This window comes from Equus asinus, chromosome 9 (assembly GCF_041296235.1).
Source record: "Equus asinus isolate D_3611 breed Donkey chromosome 9, EquAss-T2T_v2, whole genome shotgun sequence".
NCBI classification, from domain to species: domain Eukaryota; kingdom Metazoa; phylum Chordata; class Mammalia; order Perissodactyla; family Equidae; genus Equus; species Equus asinus.
The window spans coordinates 41216268-41236854 of record NC_091798.1 but is presented as its reverse complement, the minus strand read 5'-3'; the positions used below and the strand labels follow the sequence as shown (position 1 = coordinate 41236854).

The 20587-nt window shown below is 48.7% G+C and overlaps 3 protein-coding genes across 4 annotated transcripts in view; all 3 read left to right on the top strand.

Moving 5' to 3' along the window:
• The first annotated feature begins 1318 nt into the window (after nt 1-1318).
• Nucleotides 1319-3530, top strand: LOC106839214 (oocyte-specific histone RNA stem-loop-binding protein 2-like). The gene is made up of 5 exons (XM_044780552.2): nt 1319-1359; nt 1466-1570; nt 2209-2361; nt 2502-2625; nt 3399-3530. The coding sequence occupies exons 1-5, from the start codon at nt 1319-1321 to the stop codon at nt 3528-3530; spliced, it is 555 nt and encodes a 184-aa protein (XP_044636487.1).
• Nucleotides 3531-4687: 1157 nt separating this feature from the next.
• FAM53C (family with sequence similarity 53 member C) lies at nt 4688-14264 on the top strand. The gene is made up of 5 exons (XM_014853820.3): nt 4688-4825; nt 7640-7869; nt 8251-8308; nt 9495-10279; nt 11212-14264. The coding sequence occupies exons 2-5, from the start codon at nt 7792-7794 to the stop codon at nt 11467-11469; spliced, it is 1179 nt and encodes a 392-aa protein (XP_014709306.1). The 5' UTR covers nt 4688-4825; nt 7640-7791; the 3' UTR covers nt 11470-14264.
• A 3557-nt stretch (nt 14265-17821) lies between these two features.
• KDM3B (lysine demethylase 3B) overlaps nt 17822-20587 on the top strand; it is a 55956-nt gene continuing 53190 nt past the window's right edge. Inside the window, exon 1 of one of the 2 annotated variants that reach the window (XM_044780556.2) lies at nt 17822-18126. In XM_044780556.2, coding sequence (XP_044636491.1) covers nt 17929-18126 — 198 coding nt within the window. In that variant the 5' untranslated portion in view covers nt 17822-17928. The remainder of the gene's footprint in view (nt 18127-20587) is intronic. The other variant, XM_044780560.2, reaches the window with a different exon arrangement.

Genomic DNA, 20587 nt, shown 5'->3' with positions numbered 1-20587 from the left:
CCCCTCGGCCAATCGTTTGTCTCGTACATCACCCGGGGGCGTGAGTTTTCTCGGGCAGGAGCACGATTTGCCCCGCCCCGCAGCCAGAGTCGGATGCCGATTGGCGCACCAGCGTTCAGCGAGCGACTAGGTAAGCCTCGCCCCACAGGGAGCCTGGCGTACCATTGGCTCTCCCTCTAGCCAATCGCCACACCCTTTCTGAGCTCTCCTGTCCCTCTGCTCGTCCAACCCCGGGAGATTTAAATTGCACCTGGCCAGCGACAACCACTGGTTAGGATAAGACCTGGAGACGTTTGTTTACTTGGGTGTTTTAAACATTTCTTTTTCCTTGCTTTTTTCTCTTGTCGTTAAGTGGACCTTTCCCTCTTAATTTTGCTAGCCTTCCGCTGGAGATGGAACATTTGCTCCTGGTGTGGCAGACGTTGGGGCGAGACAGGTGTGCGTATTTATGCTGAGGGGCATTGGCCCCTTCCAAGAGCTTTCCTTGTTCGGTGTTCCTTTTAGAGCGCAGCATCTCAGAGACGCTAGGTTATGTGGGGTAAAGGAAATTCATTTTTCAGGGAAAGTAGGGGAGTTGAATCATCCCTTGGCATAATCCTTATCACAGTCCCAAGGATCCCAAACTTTGGTTGTTTTGGAAATTTGCACTAGGTGATATTAAGAACTTAATCTTGGAGTTTTGCTTTTAAATAATCCTGTGGAAGTGGTGGTGGGTATAAATGAAACAAAATTGGCCATGAGTATTGAGTAATGGGGAACTGGGCGTCCATTATATCAGTGTTCTCAAAGTTTAATGTGCATACTAATCACCTCGGGATCTTGTTAAAATGCAGATTCTGACTCAGTAGGTCTGGGTTAGGGCCCAAGAGTTTGCACTTCTAACAAGCTCCCAGCCGATGCTGATGTGGCTGGTTCTGGGACCATACCTTGAGTAGCAAAGCATAATGTTATTCTCTTCTCTGTATATTTGATATTTTCCGTAATAAAAAATGTTTAAAATAACCTTGGAAGCTCTTTAAAATGCAGGCCCCCAAAATAATTCAATAGGTCTAGAGTGGGGCCTAGGAATTCTCAAGGCCCCCAGGAGCTACCCATGCAGATGGCTTGCAGATCTCACTTTAAGAAACAAATCAGAAATGCAGCCTTTATCTTTGAGAAACAGTAAATCAGAAATACAACCTTTATCTGGTGGTAGGATCTTGGTGGTGGTAGTGGCTGAGAGGTGCAGTGTAGTCAGCTGGGTTTTACCCTTTTCATCTGTAGAATCTGCTTCCCCTGAAAGAAGGTGTGTGAAGAATCTTTGTCCTCTAGGATAGAGATGGTGAGTGTGGGAGTCAGCACAGAGTCCTGCCATGCCAGGTGAGTTCGAAAATCAGGCTAGGGATTATGGGAGTGTGGGATGAGTTGGTTTCTGCTTTGATGACTATAATCACACTTCATGGGACCACTGTATACTTCCTCGCAGGTGGGAAGTAGAGACAGATGAAATTGTCCTACAACGGCGGCAAAAGCAGATAGATTATGGCAAACGCACGCCTGGTTACCAGTGCTTTCTGCAGCAGGTCCCCAAGTGAGTGCAGTTGTAAGTGGTCATAACAAGAGCATCAACCAAGTGGCTTTAGTTCAGTGTCGGGTGATGGAAAGATACTAGAATCTGAGTGTTCTCACCAAGTTGGAGCATTACTAAAACTAATTCTCCTGCAATCTAATCTCCAAAATGAGTTTCCAAGATTTTTTTCAAATAGAACAAGTCATACTTGGCCCATAAGACTTTTTAAAGCTCTACCATGCTTGCTATTGAAGTTTTTTCCTTCCAACCATTTTTATCTCATGCCTCCAGCTGACTTGGCTAACTGCAACATATTTGCCTAATTACATGTACGTTTACATGCATACCTTCAAACCAAATGTATGAACGCGTAGAATGCATTTTAAAGGGATATCAGATACTATCTTCTTTTATATCTATTTTGACTTCTGAGGGAGTTGGAATATCTAATTTATCCTTCCCAGAAGAAAGAATATTAGCGAGTTAGGAAGTTTGGTGTTTAACCTGATTTGAAGATTTGTTTTTTCTGTTGGATTGACAGCATTGATCCTACCTCATTCTCAGGGAATTCCCTAACGAGTCTCCTGATTCATTGTGATAAAGCAGTGAGTTGTGCCCCTCACCTTGACCTCAGTCTAACACATATTTGTCATTGCCAGAGCACAGCGACAGCCAGGACTTCACCCTCAAACGCCAAACAAGAACAGGAGATACAGCCGTCGCTCCTGGGATGCCCAGATCAGGCAGTGGAGAAGAGCTCTACATTCCTGGGACCCCCCCAGCCAGCCTCTGCAGGGCAGGGGGGCTGAGGGGTGTGTACACTATTCCTAGTTCCTGCTGTGAGTGGTGGACTGAACCCTACCTCTCCCCACTTCGCAGAGGTTTAGCTTTCGCTGGTTGAAAAGGGGGTCTAAATGAGGTACATGTTCCTCTGACTCTGCTGCCTTCCTAGGCAGGGAATGGAGAGTCTCTTAAAGCCAATGGATTCCACCCCTTTGGATGACCTACTGGATGACTGGCTTCAGACCCTGGAACACTCGGAGAATCTTGACGGAGGCCAGGAGGGAACCCAGGCAGTATCCTCTGCTGAAACCCATTAGAGCAGGGTCAGAGATGGGTCTGGCCCATGAGGTCACAATGAAGATGGGGTTCAAGGTAGTAGCCCAAGAACAAAAGAAGGAAAATGGGGCAGCAGGAACAAATAGGATGTGAGTAAAAAAACCTTGAGAACTAAAAGTGGCATAAGGAGATTTAATTATAGTTAGTAATGGGGGGGAGGTTGGGCTGCACTAGGGGCTATTTTATATTTGATGAAAGGGGTGTAATAGTTCTTTGAAATGAGGCCTGAAACCTGACTTACAGGTTTGCTTTTTTTTTAACTGTCTCAGTTTCTTTCAATGTTTTGCAAATGGAGCCACTGCTAACTTCTTATACTCCATCATTTAACTTTAGTAAGCATGGTTAATAATAAAAAGGGGGATCAGCGAGTGGTGAAAACCGAGGGCTTTAGAGCCTTAAACTGCTTTGTAATACTACCTTTGCCTACCACATGGGCAGTCATTTAACCTCTCTAGCCATTTCATCTGTCAAATAACGAGATTTTGCTTCACTCGATGATTGTAAGCAAAAATGAGTATACATATTTAAAGTATGTAGCACAGTGCCTGGCACATAAGTGATGCACAACAGCAATTATTGGAAACCATGTCTCCTATAGTTCATGGCCCCTGCCCCTGCTCCTTCTTTTGCCAAAGGGCAAGATGCAGAGCAAGGAAATGTGCAGTGCATCTTCCCTCCACCCCCATTTTCTTCCTAAGTTCCTCCCTTTCCCTTTACTCTTATTTTTCAGTTTGCAGACCTGGTGGCTCCTGCTTCCTCCCTTCCCTGGCTCTATGAGGAAGATCCCCACCACTGCCTCTACTTTCTAGTTTATCACAGTTACTTATTTGTCCCAGACTTGAGTGGGGAACAAAATATTTAGGGAAAACCGATGTCTTTCAGGGGACTTGTTGCTAAGTATAATAGTGAAGATTATTTGCATTACTGCTACTTTCCAATAGATTAAAAAAGAAATCTAAAACTCTGCCCCACAAAGAGATCACAACACGAAGCCATTGTTTAAAACCTCTCCTTTTTCCATCTTTTTGCCCGTCTCTCTAAACCTTTGATAGCTGAGACTTGAGTTTACATAACAGCCAGAAACCATCTAGCTGTTCCCCAACCTCTTCGCCTTCTAACGTCTACATTCGGTCTCTTTCAAAAGGACTTAAACTTTGGCTGAGGTGGGAGGTGGTAGTGGTGGAGATTTAATAAAAGGTAGTTTCTTCTTCCTGAAGAGGAAATGTAGCGCCATCAACATCTTTACCTCATCTGCGTGTTTTCTCCCTCCCTTTCTGTCTTAACGAAAAAGGTCCAGCTGTAACCACCGTATTCCCCGCCCCCGCCCCCCCCATGCAAGCAACTGAACCGCCTATGATGTCATAATCACAATCCCATTACCTCATCCTGCTGGGGGGGGGGAGGTGCGTAGAGGGAGAAGAAGGAGTGAACAGCCTTGAGCCCTCCTCAGTTTTACAAAGTGTTTTGAGTGGGGGCTAATTACAGAACCAAGTAGGAACGGCCCCGCGACCGTTATAAATCCCGGGTTTATAAGGTTCGAGCCGATCCGGCAGCTGGAAGAGGGGCTCCTGGGACTCAGAGCAGGCCTTAGTCGGCTCTTGGACTACACTTCCCAGAAGCCTTCACGCCGCGGACGGGTCCTCTGCCAGGGGTAGGGGGATTCCTTCAGTAAGACGGCCGTAGAGTGCGGGAAAGGAGAGCAGGTGAGAGGAACCTTGGTCAATGCTGTTATGCTACCCGAGCCGAGTAGAGTGCTGTACTTGGGCCCAGGTAGGAATGGAGGGCGGGGGCGATGGCTTTGTTTACCTTCGTCCGACACGGCCTCCCCCGCGGGTTTCGAGATATGCCTCCAACTGGGCCCGTCCACCTTCTGCAATATTTTGGAGGGGGTGACACGATAGTGAGGAAGCCACCCTCATCCCTAAATCAAAGAGCTGGGCTCGTTCCCGACAGCGCTATCCAAGAAAGACTTTGAGAGAGAAACTGCGCCGGGCTGGAGCCTCCGCGGGCGGTTCAGGGGGATTCTGTGAACCGAAGCGATCCCCCACACTCCTGAGGGGCCCGTTGGTTCGCGCCGGCGCCTTTTAAGGGCACCGTGGGGCGAAAGGAGCGCTCAGAGCTGCTCCGGCCGCGGCCCTGGGAGCTGGAGGAGCCGCGGTAGGTGGCGGAGGGCAGGTGGCGCTGGGGCCTCGGGGCGGGCACCTCAACAGTCCCTCCCTCCTTCCCCCTTTCCCCTCCCCCAGCCCGGCCGCCCGCGCGGTACGGCTTCGCTGGCCGCCTCCGCGGGGAGAGCACGGGACCCGGTGGGGGAGGGGGTGGCGGAGTGCTAAGTCCCAGACCCTCTCCATCCCCTTGCGTCTTGAGTTCGCTTCCCGCGGCCAGATGATGGAAGCTGATTGGGAAGAGGCGAGCGACAGCCCCCCTGAGCGAGCCCTGGCGCCCCCCCACCAGGGGCCAGCGGACCCCCCATGCCCCACCCCGCGGGGACAGGCAGGGCAACCTAGGGAGAGGTTGAAGATTGGTGGGGGGCCTAGCTTTTGCTTCTTCATCGAGGTGGGGGGGAGGGGTGCTCCTCACTGTCACCCCTTTCCCCACCAGAGCCATATGGAGGAAGAGCAGTCAGATCCCCACTTACCTGTTCATGCACCTCCCTGCCTCCCTCATGTTTTCTTTCAGTCTCCCCCAGAGGTCTGGGACTGGGACCTGGGGGGAAGGTCCCTAGGGGATTTGTGACTCTCCTCTCCTTTGGCCTGACTTGATCCTAGGTTCTCCAGGTTTCAACACAACCTCAGCATCCCTGAAACCCGAATGTCAGGAGTTACTGCCATCCAATAGGAGATGGGGTGGGAGTCCAGTCTTTATTTTAGGGGGCTAATGGTGGAGAGAAAGCCTGGATTGAGAGTTGGGCCTGGTGGGGTTTTGGGCAGGGTCTAGGCCTGCTGCTCTGTGAAGGACTGAGCCCCGTGCCAGTTGTTAAGCTGAGAAGTTTTAACTTGTTTAGTGAATGTTCAGGGCCATCTCTGCCCCTCAGATATACAAAATGGAAGGGGAAGGAAGGCGGCAAGAGAGAGCTTCTTACACTTTTTTCTATGCCTGCCTGAGAAAGAGGAGGCCCCTCGCGGAGCTGGTTTGCCTTCTTTTGTGTCCTGGTTTGATTCCTTATGGCTTCCGTTCTGTTCCCCCTCTCTGCCTGGCCTGTTTTAGGAAACTCAGGCTGAGAGTATCAGTTGCGTGGTGGTAGTTGCATTGTTCCAATTACCGCCGTGTGTGGCCACATCCCAACAATTAAAATGCAGAAAAACACAAAATCACTCTCTTCGCTTGATCCCAGAGAGAGCTGGGAGTTTGCTGTTTGGCCAAATGCCTCATGAAAAGCTTGAAAGAGTTTGCTTCACTCCCTGCTCCTCATGGCTGGTCAGCCTGAGGCCTGAGGTCTCTGGGATAAAAGTGTGCAGTTAGGTTCCCTCTCTACTTGATCTTTGAGGGTAAAGTTAAGAAACCAAGAGCAGAAGTGATATAAGGTTTAGCTTCTCCCTCAAGAACATAGGGGAAGCAGTTGAAGGGAGCTTTCAGGAAGCTGGAACTTCGTTCAGGGTGGTAATAATAATTATGCATGAAAATGATAGTTAACTAGAATGATGATTGGCTTCTCACACCTTTCTTCCAAAAAACTCCAAGTACATCCACGTGTATTTCTTTGCTCTTCCTTGTGGCGTGCCTCCCTCTGAGGTGGCAATGGGGTAGAGATGATTCCCTCCTTTTTGCAAAAATAGAAAGTGATCTGCCCCCAAGGTCACAGAAGAGCCCTTTTGGGCTTCTCTTGGTATGCAGATGAGGAAGGTTGGCATCCAGCCAAATAGATAAACTTGATCTTAATGATATCATCACTTGTGGCATTCTGAGGCTTCATAGAGCAACAAACAGGAGGATTGAGAAACAGCAGTCTATGTGGACTCCTGATTTGTACAGATCAGACGGTATGCTTTTTACATTTTAATATTTCATGTTGTATTGTCCCTGTGACAGATTAAGATTATTCTGCCCATTTTACTTATGGGTAAACTGAGGTCAAGAAAGGTTAAATGATTTGACAAAACTGTCACAGCAAATAAGATCAAGATTTAGATTTCTTGATAGTTCTCTCTACTAGCAAATGCTACATACATTCTCTGATCAGGTGTCTGCTTGGTGGTCATTTCTGGGAATAGGCAGTACAGTATCAAAACACTGCGTTAACCTCCCCTTTTCCCTTGAGCAAGGCCCCTCAAGCAGTTGTGTGGGCTTGAAGCCTGTTTTCTGAATTAGTTTGCTTCTACTGAAACTGACTGTGAGAGTCTAGATTAATTGTGTCCGTGGTCTTTGAGTCAGATCCGGCTAAAAACTTAGTTGAATGAAGTCATAGAGTAGTTGTTTTTAACATCTATAGAGTTGAAATGTAATTGGAATTACCCTGGGACCATTTCCTTATCCTCTCACCAAAGGTTGTGTACTCTATATTGTTCTGATTGGTCTGAAGCAGAAAGTCATTCCTACAACCACTGCTCCTCCCTGTTACCTATTACTATTTCTGTTGTTTAGGAAAAGGGTACCTCTGTTTGCTTGTGCCTAGAGGATAAAGAAAATATTGGGCTAATCAGGATAGAAATAACCATTGGGCATCCCTCTCATTTGAGCTGTTTTTGAAGTGGTGCTGGTATTCTGGGTAGACAGAGCAGAGCATGAACCAGTTAGGAACGGCAAATAGGTTTCAACTTGCTTGCTAACTCCAGTTCATTTTACTGGTTATCTGGAGTGCCAAGTTCAGGATGTTTCTGAGGCTATGTTAGGCTTAGCAGGAGAGAGCTGTGATCAATTAATGATGTCTGCCAGAGGCCTGGCTTAGGGATGCTGTAGTATGTGCCATGCATTTTCCATCTCTGGACCAGGTACATCTCTAATATCACTTGGGGCTGGTCCCTCTGTAATTGGCAGACTCAGCAGGCATGACTGGAGAGGGAAGTCCCAATGGTGCTAGAATGGTGCTGCAGTGGCAGAAGACGGCTCACGAGTGAGGTCTGGAAGAACGACAGGGAAGACATCCATCATTTGCTCCAAAGTGTGCAAGTCAAATCCTGGGGAGAATCATGATAACCCTGATCACTGAGCAGCTACAGAAGCAGACTCTGGATGAGCTGAAATGCACACGCTTCAGCATCAGTCTGGTAAAAGACCAGTCTTTCTGCTTCTCCACGACCCCCTCCCCCTTTTTTCTGAGGCTGTTTGTTGCTAATACTTCACCCTCGTCCTGTGCTGTTATGAGTCATGGTACTTGTACTGGAAGAGCCCAATAAAGGCTCAAAACCCAGCCCAAAAGGAAGGGGGCAGGAATTTTAGAGAAAGGACAGCAAATCTTGGGTGGAGAAGGGTTTGAGATGTTGGAAGATGTGGATTATTTTACTTGCTAACTTTGGAAAGACAAGAAGAGAACACTTAGGAGTCCCTAACATCCTTATAGCCCATGGTTTGCAGGGGTGAGCTGAAGAGGGCTTCCTAGAAATCTGTGTACTGAACCTGAATCATGATGGCTATTCTCTCTCCCTTAGCCTTTGCCTGATCATGCAGACATCTCCAATTGTGGGAACCCTTTCCAGATTGTGTCTGGTAAGGCATTGTGTGTGCATGTGTGTATGCCCATCCTCCATCCACACATTTCTTTCATTGGTTTACAGTGACCAGGGCTAGCTAGCCTACATCCACAACTTTGTTGCCAGGGTCACCTTCTGAGATTGGCACTTGTCTCCATTTTACTGCACCAGCATGGAATTTATCTGTTTAGTTTGCTCTTATTCTAGCCTTGTGGGGACTTTTGTCATCTAATTTTTTTGAATAGGTAATACATTCGGATGGTTCAAAAATTTTAAAATAGCAGTAAGTTATACTGAGAAAAGTCTCCCTTCTCCTGTCCACCCAGCTCCCACCACCTCCCTAAAAGTACCTCCTATTATTAGTTTCTTATCTATCCAACCAGAGTGTCTTTATATAAATAGAAGCACATTTAAATGTATATTTTTTATTCTTACTCTTTTAACACAAAAGGTTGTATACTCTATATGTTATTTGGTACTTTTTCTTCTACTTAATATAGCTAGATCTTTCATATAAGTGTGTTGTGTTGAGCGTTTCCTTGTGGGTGGCCAGACGCAAAGGAACACGAGCAATCCTAGGGTTTCCGAAGCACAGGTGCCATCAAAGGCCTTCCCCACCCTGTTTGCCCTCCTTAGGAATGAGAATTGTCTGTTACCTACTTGATTACCTCTTACTCCTTGGCAACTCTAACTCCTGTCTTGGTGCTGTTGACACATAGCAAGGGGAAATGCTAAGGCAGGAGAGCATTGATCTGCTATTCACAACCTCGGGCTGCAGGGCGAGGGAGCAAAGTAAGGCTAAATGGAGTGGGGTGAGAACTGAGCAGGGCACACACACACACATTTGTTTCCCTTGACTCATTCTACCTTTGAGAGGGAGTGGCAGGCAGTATATGAGACTATATTTTCAATTTCAGGTGGTTCCTCGTAATGGAGGCAGTATAGCATAGTGGTTAAAAAACTTAGCCTTAGCATCAGACAGACCTGAGTTTGAATCCTGCTTTGGTCGTTTGATTCCTACGTGACTTTGGGCAAGTTACTGAACTTCTCTCATCTGTAAAATGGAGATAATAATAGTACTTACCTCATGAGGTTTTTGGGAAACCTCACATAAAGTGCTCATTACATTGTGTGGCACCTAGTAAGCTCTTAAAAATGTATCAGCTATCATTAATATTATTTTTATTATGAATGCCTTCCAGAAGGTGCTTCCTGGAGGGGCCTACCCCACTGTTCCTGTGCTGAGTTCCAGGACAGCCTCAACCTCAGCTACCACCCCTCAGGCTTAAGCCTGCACCTCAGACCACCCAGCCGGGGAAGTTCCCCAAAGGAGCAGCCCCTCTCCCAAGTCCTAAGCCCTGAGCCCCCAGACCCAGAGAAGCTTCCTGTGCCCCCTGCCCCTCCATCCAAGAGGCACTGCCGCTCACTCTCAGTGCCCGTGGACCTGTCTCGCTGGCAGCCAGTGTGGCGGCCCGCCCCCTCCAAGCTGTGGACTCCCATCAAGCACCGGGGCAGTGGTGGAGGGGGTGGGCCGCAGGTACCTCACCAGAGCCCCCCAAAGCGGGTCTCCAGCCTCAGGTTCCTCCAAGCTCCCAGTGCCTCTTCTCAGTGTGGCCAAGCTCACAGACCCTACAGTCCTCCTTTCTTCAGCCTGGCCCTGGCGCAAGATTCTTCTCGACCCTGTGCCGCCTCCCCCCAAAGTGGCTCCTGGGAGAGTGATGCTGAGTCCCTGTCACCTTGCCCACCCCAGCGCCGCTTCTCCCTGTCACCCAGCCTGGGCCCGCAGGCAAACCGCTTCTTGCCCTCGGCCCGGAGTTCCCCCGCCTCCTCCCCAGAGCTCCCCTGGCGACCTCGAGGCCTCCGCAATCTTCCCCGAAGCCGCTCACAGCCTTGTGATCTGGATGCCCGCAAAGCTGGGGTCAAGCGGCGCCATGAGGAGGACTCCCGGCGGCTTCGGCCTTCCTTGGACTTTGACAAGATGAATCAGGTGGGACCAGCAGGACTGGGGCAGCTTGGATGGGAGTAGGGAGATGCTGTTCCATTTTCACTTTTGAGCTGCCCTCTGCTCCATGCTTTTCTGGCGGGGGCTCCCTTGGAGCTCCTTTCTGTCTGAGCTTTTGCTTGGGTAATCTACCATCCCAGTTTGCTCAGGACTGTCCTAGTTTTAACACTAAAAGTTCTATGTCCTGTGAAACTTCTCAGTCCTGAGGGTTCCAGAGAGACTGGGGTGAGACTCATGTTAAACCTTCCAGGGACCCCAGAATGTCCTGCTAGAGGAACTTTCCCTCCTCTCTGAGAATGCATAAGCCACAAAAGTCCCATCATCAGTACCCCAGCACTCCTTGCGCTTAAGGCTGGTTTTGTCACTTGTCCTTCACTGCTTCAAGTGGACCAGCGAGGGCTTAAGCAAAATGGGCTACTGCATCATTCATCTGTTCAACAAATGTTTTGTGACTTCCCAGTGGGACTTGCTAGTTGTTGTATGCACTTGCCCCTTTTTTTCATATGCTTCCTTCTAGACTACTGAGTCACAACCCTCTTTGAGAACTTATTCACTTATTGATAGAGTCATTCATCCAACCAATCAGCCAACATTTATTGAATACCTACTATATACTAGGCTCTGACTAGGCACTGATAATACAATAGTGAAATAGGCAGACAATATTCCTGCCCACATGAAGTTTATAAACTAATCTTGAATTTAATAGAAACTATGGGCCCTTTCCTCAAAGAAATGTAGGTGTACACTAAATTTTCCAAATTTTATTAGGGAGTTCACACACTTTACCCTAAAGCCTAGGACTTCTGCCTTCAAGGGTAACCAAGAGAGAGACTTTGAAAGACAGCTTGAGCCAGGGTACTCTTGGGAAGGTAGTGTCTTTGTTTGCCTTCTTAACTTTGTTGTTTGTTTGACAGAAACCATACTCAGGAGGTCTCTGTCTCCAAGAAACAGCCCGGGAAGGCAGCAGCGTCTCTCCACCATGGTTCATGGCCTGTAGCCCCCCACCCCTCTCTGCTTCCTGCAGCCCCATTGGGGGTTCCTCCCAGGTGCTGAGTGAAAGCGAAGAGGAGGAGGAGGGGGCCGTGCGGTGGGGGCGGCAGGCGCTGAGCAAGCGGACACTATGCCAGCAGGACTTTGGGGACCTGGACTTGAATCTGATTGAGGAGAACTAAAACTGAGAGGCTACTTCCTGGGGCCACACAGACTGACTCTCTTATGGCTACTAACAAGTGTGGAGGCCCCAAGGCCAGGGGCCCAGCCTGGGAATAGGGGTGAGTGGAGGGCTCCCACTCAGGGCAGCCGGAAATCTTCTCGCTCCAGGAAGCTCGACCATGCCGAGAGACTGGCCGGGACAAGATAAACGGAGCTGGTGGCGGGAGGGACAGCCCCAGAGCAGACCCTTCCCATGGCGGCCCTGAGTGTGAGTATCCCTGCCACCGAGAAAGCAATGGGCAGGGAAGGAAGGGGTCTGCTGACCCCAGCTCGGGGAATTTCACTAGCCCCTTTGCTTCAAAGGGCACTTGTGTCTTAGAATTTGGCCAGGGTGGGGGGTTCATTCAGCCTCCTTGGAGAAATTGTGTGAGAGTGTGTGCATGCATGGGAGTGTACTCAAGGAAAGGTGTGTTTGCATAGCCTTAGGGAAGGAAGGCACTTGCTCCTTGACAGCAGAGCATCATGATACCCCCAGGATCCTGAGTTTCCATGGGACAAGGGGCTTGTTCAAGGAGTCAAGAGGAGGGCATCGAGTTTTTCTTTTTTCTAAGTAGCTCTGAAACCAGGCTTGTAATCCATAAGCACCACTGGCTCTACAAGGGATTCTGTTTTGGGGTACAGCAGGGTCTTTTAAGTGCTGTGACCTCATCTAATGGTCTTTTCCTCAGGCCCACCCTTTCCCCTAGATAGATCTAGTATTGGGGGCGGGAGAGGGCTCTCCACATTGTTTCTGAGCTGGCCTTTTTTTCTCATCAGATTGCCTATGCTGTGTACAACCTGCCTCTCTCGTTCTCTGAATAGATGCAAGCACATGTGGGCAACTGAGGCAGAGTTGAAGGGCTCCATCTCTCTCTTTCCCTCCCTACTGACGGGAACTTTTTCCTGTCACTCTCTGACCTTTGAGGGTCAAGAACAAGGAATGAAGGCCCTGTATTGGTCCCCAGCATCTATTGAGGCCAACCTGCAGCAGGAGAAGTGGCATTTGGTCTGTAGCGGACATGAGTGAGCTCGCCTCAGCACTGCCCTTTGGAAGCAGACTGTAGGGAAACCTGTTGTTATATGATTGAGGCCGAGCCTCTTTTCTCACCTGCTTGAGAAAGAGGAAGGGGATATCAGCATTTACTAGTTTGCTTGTCTTCCACTCCTGCCAGGAAATGTTTATTTGCCTCTAATTGGCGCTGAGAGACCTCAGGGAGGTTGGGGCTCACTGAGGGATTGGCTGAGGATGTGGAAAGCAAAGGCAGTGAGAAGCAGCTGGGAGTTTGTTGTTGTTGGATTGAATTTCGTTTTTTGTTTCTCACCCACAACTTGAGCCAGGGCAGCAGGTCCCAGTGACCACAGTGAGGCGTTTAAGGACTGCAGGAGCCTTGGTAGGACTGGCAGCAGTGGAGATGCATACTGAAGCTGCTGCCACAATAGCTTGTGAGGCTCTGTCCAGCTTTGGTTAGACTCTGCACAACCAAATTGGACCTGTCCTTCCTGTTTATTGGAAGAAAGGCATTTTTCTCTTCAATTTCCAGGGTGTCTTAGGACCCAATTCCTTATATTAGGGAAGAAGACTAAAGTCTATGTGTTTTCTTCCTCATGGAATTGAACCTGTCGGTTGCTGGGTCTCCCACATGTCAGATAGGAGCATCAGTGGGGCTCCAGCCTCTTGGCCTCCACTCCAGAGGAGATGCTCATTTCTTCTCGAACCTCTGGCCCTCAGAAGTTCTACCTTTCCAGGGCTCCTCCCTTTCTTCTGCTAGTTACCATGTATTACCAGTGAGCTACCAGGTCTGTAGGGGCCTGAGAGAGGCTCTCTGGAGAATCCAGGGAAACTGTGAGCCCAGGAGTTGCCCATCCTTGTTTTCACCCTGCCTCTGGCTCTTCTCCCTCTTTAGGCCATAATTTCCCTGGTGCCAGGTTCTTTTCCTCTTGGGACATCCTCATCCCTGGGCTCTCTGCTGCAGATTGGCTGTGCCAGGTTCCAAAAGACCACTGACAGTGCCAACTGGGTCACTGCAGACCCTAAGCTGAAGAAGTGAAGGCAGTAATTCTGGCCTCCACCCTGGCTTCTCCGAAGTCCTTGGGCACCATCCTTAGGGGAGAAAGTCTACAGATACCATATTTGAATTCCATTACTTTAAGACTGGAAGGTTAAACTAGCTGGAACTATCATCTTGCTTCCCAATCTAAGCATCTGTGGCCCTGGGACAAGCCTTTTCAAGAAGTGGTTCATTTTGCTTTACACAATAGATCTGTTCCAACAGTTCTGTGTAAACCAAATGCTATTTTTCGATACATTTGGACTGCTGACCATTTAAAAGCAGGCTGTGATTGCTTCTTTTGTAAAGCAAGCAACCTCCCTCTACTTTAGCAGTTTTGACTATTTGGATTTTCACATATTGGGCTTACCCAGAGTGGAGCACACCTACAGGGCTGTGGTTGATGCTGGGTAGACATCTGCATCTGTGTTGTGTGTGTGGTGTGGCTGACCAGTAGGTGAGTATTCCTGCGTGTGTGAGTGAAGCCACTCCCAGGCTGGTGCTCTCGTCCTGTGCCCGGTGACTGCCCAGTGGCAGCTCCAGCTGCCCTTCACTCCCACCTGCTGCCAAAGTCCCTGTGCTAATGGGATTACAAACACAAAAAGTGGAAAAAAATTTTTCGTAAACTTTGTTTTATATTAAAAAAAAAATCCATAAGTCTGTGTGTGTTAAACATGAGGTCCTGCCTCTGTGGCTGTGTTTGAAAAAATAAAGTTTTATTAGAATAATGCATTTTCCCAAGCAACCTTGTGTACTACAGTGTCTTCTTCCTTTCTCCACAAAGAAAGGCAAGGAGGAAGCAGGGAGAAGGCTGCCTAACTCTTCCACCCCTTCCTCTAGGACAAGGCTGGGCCTTTGCCCTTTGAGGGCAGTATCTGGTCCCTAGGCCGTTTGCAGCCACAGCAGTCATATCCCATGGCCTGGGTTTCTGTTAAGGCCTTGGTTATTTCTGGCAGTCTGATTTGGTTTATTTCCCTGGTACTTATACCCATCTCCTTTTCCCTGCCGTCACTCTCACTTCCACCAGGCTGAAGTTAAGTACAGGCATACATTGGAGATATTGTAGGTGCGGTTTCAGGCCACTGCAATAAAGCAAATCACACAAATTTTTTTGTTTTCCAGTGCATAAGAAAGTTATGTTTACACTATACTGTAGTCTCTTAAGTGTTCAATCGCATTATGTCTAAAAAACAATGTTTGGGGCCGGCCCGGTGGCGCAGTGGTTAAGTTCACACGTTCTGCTTCGGCAGCCTGTGGTTCGCCGGTTCAGATCCTGGGTGCAGACATGGCACCGCTTGGCAAGCCATGCTGTGGTAGGCGTCCCACGTATAAAGTAGAGGAAGATGGGCATGGATGTTAGCTCAGGGCCAGTCTTCCTCAGCAAAAAGAGGATTGGCAGCAGTTAGCTCAGGACTAATGTTCCTCAAAAAAAAAAATTAAAAAACAATGTACATAATTTAAAAATACTTTATTGCCAAGATATGTTAACCATCATCTGAGCCTTCAGCAAGTCATACTCTTTTTGGTGGAGGGTCTTGTAAAAAACGCAGTATCTGCCAAGTGCAATAAAACGAGGTATGCCTGTATTAATACATTCTGAGAAATGCTTGATGGTGTAGTCAGGAACTTGTCTAGATTGGTTTGTAGGCTTTGGGAAGTGGGGAGAAGGCAGGATGGGAGACTTGACCAGGAATCTCTTATTTTAAGAGTTTGCACATGTTATGTCCTGGAGAGATGGAGATTTAGTCATCAAAATTCAGATTCCAAAGATCTAGGCAATTTCTCCATCCTAAAAATACTGCTTTTGGAAAATTATCCTAGCAGCAGAGCTTCTCTTTTCCCCTAGAAGGTGGTATTTTCCCTGATGCTTCAATTTGGAATGTTCGTTTGCTGAAAGAAGCTGTGTGGCTTATTCTCTCCCTTTAGATCTTTCTATTTCACCCATTCTTCTCCCTATGTTAGCATTCTTCCAATGTGTGTGGGTGAAGGGTAGTTGCTTAGAGATCTAGGCAGAAGCCTCTGTCCTTAAGGCATAGCCTTTCTTTACCAGTTGTGGTGCTGACTTGCCAGGTGGCAAGAAGAGTCAAGTTGCTTAGCCTCCGTCCCAGTTTCTTGATTCAAATTGGTAGTTCTCATCGTTGAATACCAATGAAGTGTGCAAGAAGACAGGATTGGCTTGACTACCTGGAGCAGGAACGTTTGAGGGGATGAAAATACACTCTGAAAAGAGTGGGAGTTGTCACCTGCCCTGGAAACAAAGGAGGAGCTTTGAAGGGGGTAGGGCAATGGTGTGTGGTTAAAGAAGCTCAGAATTGTAGGTTTTTTCTTTCCTTAAAACTGCTGTTTTGCCTACTGTTTGAGCAGAGGTAGTTTGGACATCTAAAATGACTTCTCTCCCCTGACCCCCAATTTTTTTCCCTTTCTGTTCAATTTTTTTGTTGGGCTTTTCTACTGTTTATTTTCTGTGAGGCGAAATGTGATTTCATTTTCCATTCCTAAAGTCCCACTAGTACAGGAAAGAATATAAACTCCATGAGGGCAAAGGTTTTGTTTCATTCAGTGTTGTGTCGCCAACACTTAGAAAAGTTACTGGCATATGAAAAGTGCCTGCCTTCTCTGTTGAATGAATTTCCATCTTTGCCTTCCCATACCTAAGCTTAGGCACATTTCTGTCTCTGGTACTGTGAGAAGCCAGCTTTGGACATGGGCAGTAGTTAGAGCTCCATATAGGAGAAAATGCCAGCAGTGAATTTTGGTAGAAAAGCTGCAAGGCACCTGGGTCCTGTATGGGTTCACCCTTGTTTCCCCACTACCAACCACAACTTGTGGGCCAGGTGCTGTAAGAGGTGTTTCTTGGTGCTTCAGAAAAACATTGAGTCAGGCCTCAGGTTGGCTATAGGAGATAGAAATTCCAAGGAATAGGGAGAGAAATAGTCCGAGGAAATGTTTCCTTGGTGCTCCACAGGGTTAGTTCTAGAATGATTTCTCTAGATGTTTTGTATTTTTATTGAAGTCAATAGTTGGTCCCCTTTTGCCCCCATCATTTGCTACAAGAAAAGTAGGTCAAAGGTAAAGACGAGGTTGTGAACAGATTACTGGGTAAGCGCCTAAGTCTTGGAGAAAGAACGAGCTGCTGCTTTTTCCAGTCTGTAGGTCAGATCAATGAAAGAAATTGCTACTTTTAGGGTAACAATCTTGGATTATTACTAGACCCTTTATCTTTCTGGTTTGTGTCTGCTCCCATATATATTCAGTCTCTGTGTCCATAAGACCATGGAACCTGTGCTAGTCTCTGACATTACCGATGTTAATGATCGAGGTTTCCAATTGCCTGGTGTGAATAACAATCCAGGCAAAAAAATTCAGTATCTCCCCTTCTCTACAGCCCCTTTTCTAACAGGAGCTATCGATCTCCCATGCCTGTATTAAATGAATTCAGATAGGAGTAGTGGGGTTCTTGGCCCACAGCCCCACCACTTCAGTGGTAAGGTGAGATGCTATTGAACCACAGGAATCTCTACTTCTGGTCTCTTTCCAATTCCCCTAAAAGTTGAATTGAGAAACACCTGACTTAATAACATTGGCCCACTTGGAAGGGGAAGAGGAGCTCTACGTGTTTAAGTCAAAATACCAAGATGTTGGAGGTATGTTGGCCTTCAGCCAATGCAAAGAATGGCATTATCATATTCAATGGATGTAACACATTGGTCAATTGGAAGGGAATCTATGAAGTACTGGTAGTATAGAATGGGGTGGTACCATGTTATAGGCCAGTGAGAAGAAAGATACTGTATCCCAAGGACCAATGGGGAGAACGTTTCCTAAAAGATAACGACAGGAAAGGTATCAGATTATTTTTGGGATAAGAAATCAACAGAGTATTGGGGCGCTAACTTCTAAGCTCGAAACATCCGCTCGCTAGGTGCCTTGCCCCACAGCCCCGATGACCGTAAAAGTATTTCGTCTTAAAAGGGTAAGCTAAAGCTTCCTCAGATATGGGACCCCCTGAAGAAAGGTTGGGACCAGGATGGTGCCATGGGGGACTGAAGGACCCGCCCACTTCCCTACCCCGTCCGAAACTGCAATTCCCCTCCCTGCCGCAGGGGGCACTGCAGGCCCCGGGGAGGTTGGGGCGGAGCGCTGCGAGGGGCCCGGAGCTGCCGCCCCGCTCCGGAGCACGGGGGGCGCTGTGCGGGGCCCGGGCTGCGGCTCCGCTCCCGGCCACGGGGGGCGCTGCGCGGCGCCGGTGGTTGGTGGTGGCTGTTGGGGGGGGGTGGGGGGGAGTCACGGCCGCGGGTGGTGCGGAGGGAGGCCTTGCGGGAGGATCGGGCGCTCGGCGGCGGAGGTGGTGGGAGGCGGAGGGCGGGAGCGCGGGTCCGGCCGGCCCTGGCGATGGCGGACGCGGCGGCCTCCCCGGTGGGCAAGCGGCTGCTGCTTCTGTTCGCGGACACCGCGGCCTCGGCCTCAGCCTCGGTCCCCGCGGCAGCGGCGGCGGCGGCAGGCGGAGATCCGGGGCCTGCGCTGCGCACTCGGGCCTGGCGGGCCGGCACGGTGCGGGCCATGAGCGGGGCGGTGCCCCAGGACCTAGCGGTGAGTGGCGGCCGAGGCGGGCACTCGAGGCCGGGGCTGTGGGGCCTGCGGGCGGCCTCCCCGGGGGCCTTTGTGAGGGGGCAGTGGGGTGGGGGTGACCCAGTTCCGCGCCCCCAGATCTCCTCAGCGCCCCCCGCCGGCTCTTCAGCACCTCGAGCTCTGGCCGGCATGGCTTCCGCGTCGGGGTGCGCGCCCCGTTTCCTCCGGGGGGCGGCCAGGGGCTGCTGCCTCCACCCGGCAGGCCCCGCCTCCTGAGCGACCCCTTTTTCAGCGTCTCCCCCCAAACACGCTTTCGGAGCAGGCTCCCGAACCCTGGGCTCCGGGGCCCCTCAGAGTTCGGCCGGTGCTGCCGCTGCTCCCTGGAAGACGCGGACCTGTAGTCCCCAGCCTCTCCCAGGAGACCTGCGCCCTGTTCCCTTCCTCCGGGAGCCCCGAGTGGGGCGGGAATGTGGGCAATTGTGGGAGGCACAGAGGCTGCACTTGGAGCTGCTGGGGCTTTTTTATCTGGTTACTTCCTCCTTGTCTGAGCCGGGCTCGGCCTGGCGGTCTCCAGAAAGGCCAGCTCTCGGGACTCTCTCGGGCTCCTCTCTCTCTTTGCGCTTCTGGGTGACAGGAGTTGCAGTTGTGGCTGTTTTTGATAAGTTTGGGATCTGTCCTAGCAGCCGAGTGGGGCTGCTGGGTGGTGCTTTTTTGCTCCCAGCTCGGCTACTCCCCCAACCTTGGGAGAGGTTTTGTTTTGAAACTTTGTGTTGGGGCTCAGCCGCGTTTGACTACTTGCCTTGGTGTATTTTGTGATTTTAGTTGTTCAGTAATAGAACTTAACTAGCCTTCGGGACCACGGTGTGTTATTTTTGTTAATGTGGCGGCAGAATATTGTCTTTGAGCTTTGGCAGGGCTCTTTTAGTTCCTCATTCTGATAGCGGCCCTAGCTTCTCTGTTGAGATAGGGCTATGAAATTAGGGGGATTCTTTTGGAATGTAATAGATCAGCAGGCAGAAGGTAAATTTTCTTGATGAACTTGCTTCTGCAGATATTTTCTTCGCTATAAACGGGAACGCATTTTGTGAGATTTAGTAGTAATATTGTAGGTTTCTGTTATTCATTTTTCTACCTATTGATCAATGGTGTTAAACCCCTTTACCCCCCGCCCCCATGCAAGCTTTATGGGTTGTTTGGTTTATGGCTGTCTTAGGCGTTGCTTCTGCTACTTAAGTTCGCTTGATTTGATCCTTCTCCATGCTCTATAAGAAAAGGCTGCTTGGACATTTATGAGGCTTGGGCGGGGGGCGAATTTGTAAAAAGATATCAGGAATATAGGGGAGTGAGGAAGATGATTAAGAACGGGATTTGGATTTAAAGTCCTCTGCGCTTTCTTTAGAAGATTGCTTTCTAGGTAGGGATGAGGAGAGGTGTCCTTCTCAGATCCAATAATTTACTCTACCCCCTTGAATGCAAAACATAGTTAAGATCCACCGTTATGTGCATAATTTAACCAAAGGCCTAGTCTGTCCTAGCTTTTCAGTTGGAATTTTCTATTCTAGTTGTTTCCATCAAATGAATTGCTAATGTGCTGTGCACCTGAAATGGCTACCCATTCACTTTGTTGTTTGCTGGACTCCCTAAGGGCAGAGGTTTTTGAAGCTCTCTGAGATGCTGGACACCTACTAAGCTAAATACTGAATAATTTTACTACTGGGTCCGTGGAATTGGTTTCTCAAACCAAGTGAAAAGTTGCAGGGATTCTTGGAAATTAAAGCAAAATGTTCATTACAACTGTGTTGAGGTCTTGCATAGACCTGTGTACATACAGAAGCAAAGACAGATTTGGGTTTTGAGAATACACTTAGCTTGTCTTGTATGTCTGTCAAGGGACACAGTTGAGAAAACGGCCGCAACAAAACTTTTAGAGCCTTTAGAATTTTTCACCAGCTTGCAAAATTGCTCAAGAATTGCTCTTGCTATGGTGAGGTTCTGTTAATGACAGTGACTAGTATAGGATCAGAACTAGCCGTTTGTTTTCCTTTTTCATTAGAGATTTCCTTTGGACCCTAGGCATGTGGGCATTTCCAATTTGCACCACACACCGTAGTAAACACAACCGTCTCCCAATCAAAAGTGTTCTTCCTGTACTCAAGGGTGGAGTTTGCAAGCAGCTGGCCTGTGATTGGGCAGATTTTCATTCAGTTATGTTTAAGATGTTTTCAGGCGTGCTTGGCTTTGAGTAATGCATAGCAGGGCGCCCCCTGTTAAGGATGAGTAATTGAGGGTTGGATGAATGAGTTTTTGAAGTGATTGAAAACACTTCTCAATTGTAGGCTCCATTAATATCCTCTTTCTAAATACTTTTTGATCTAGAAATCTTTCAAAATATAGTCCTGATCCCTTTTTATGAACCCTTTTTTTTGAAAACAGTACCAAAGCCATGTGCTACCTTAAGATGAAATATGGACAAGGAGAAGTC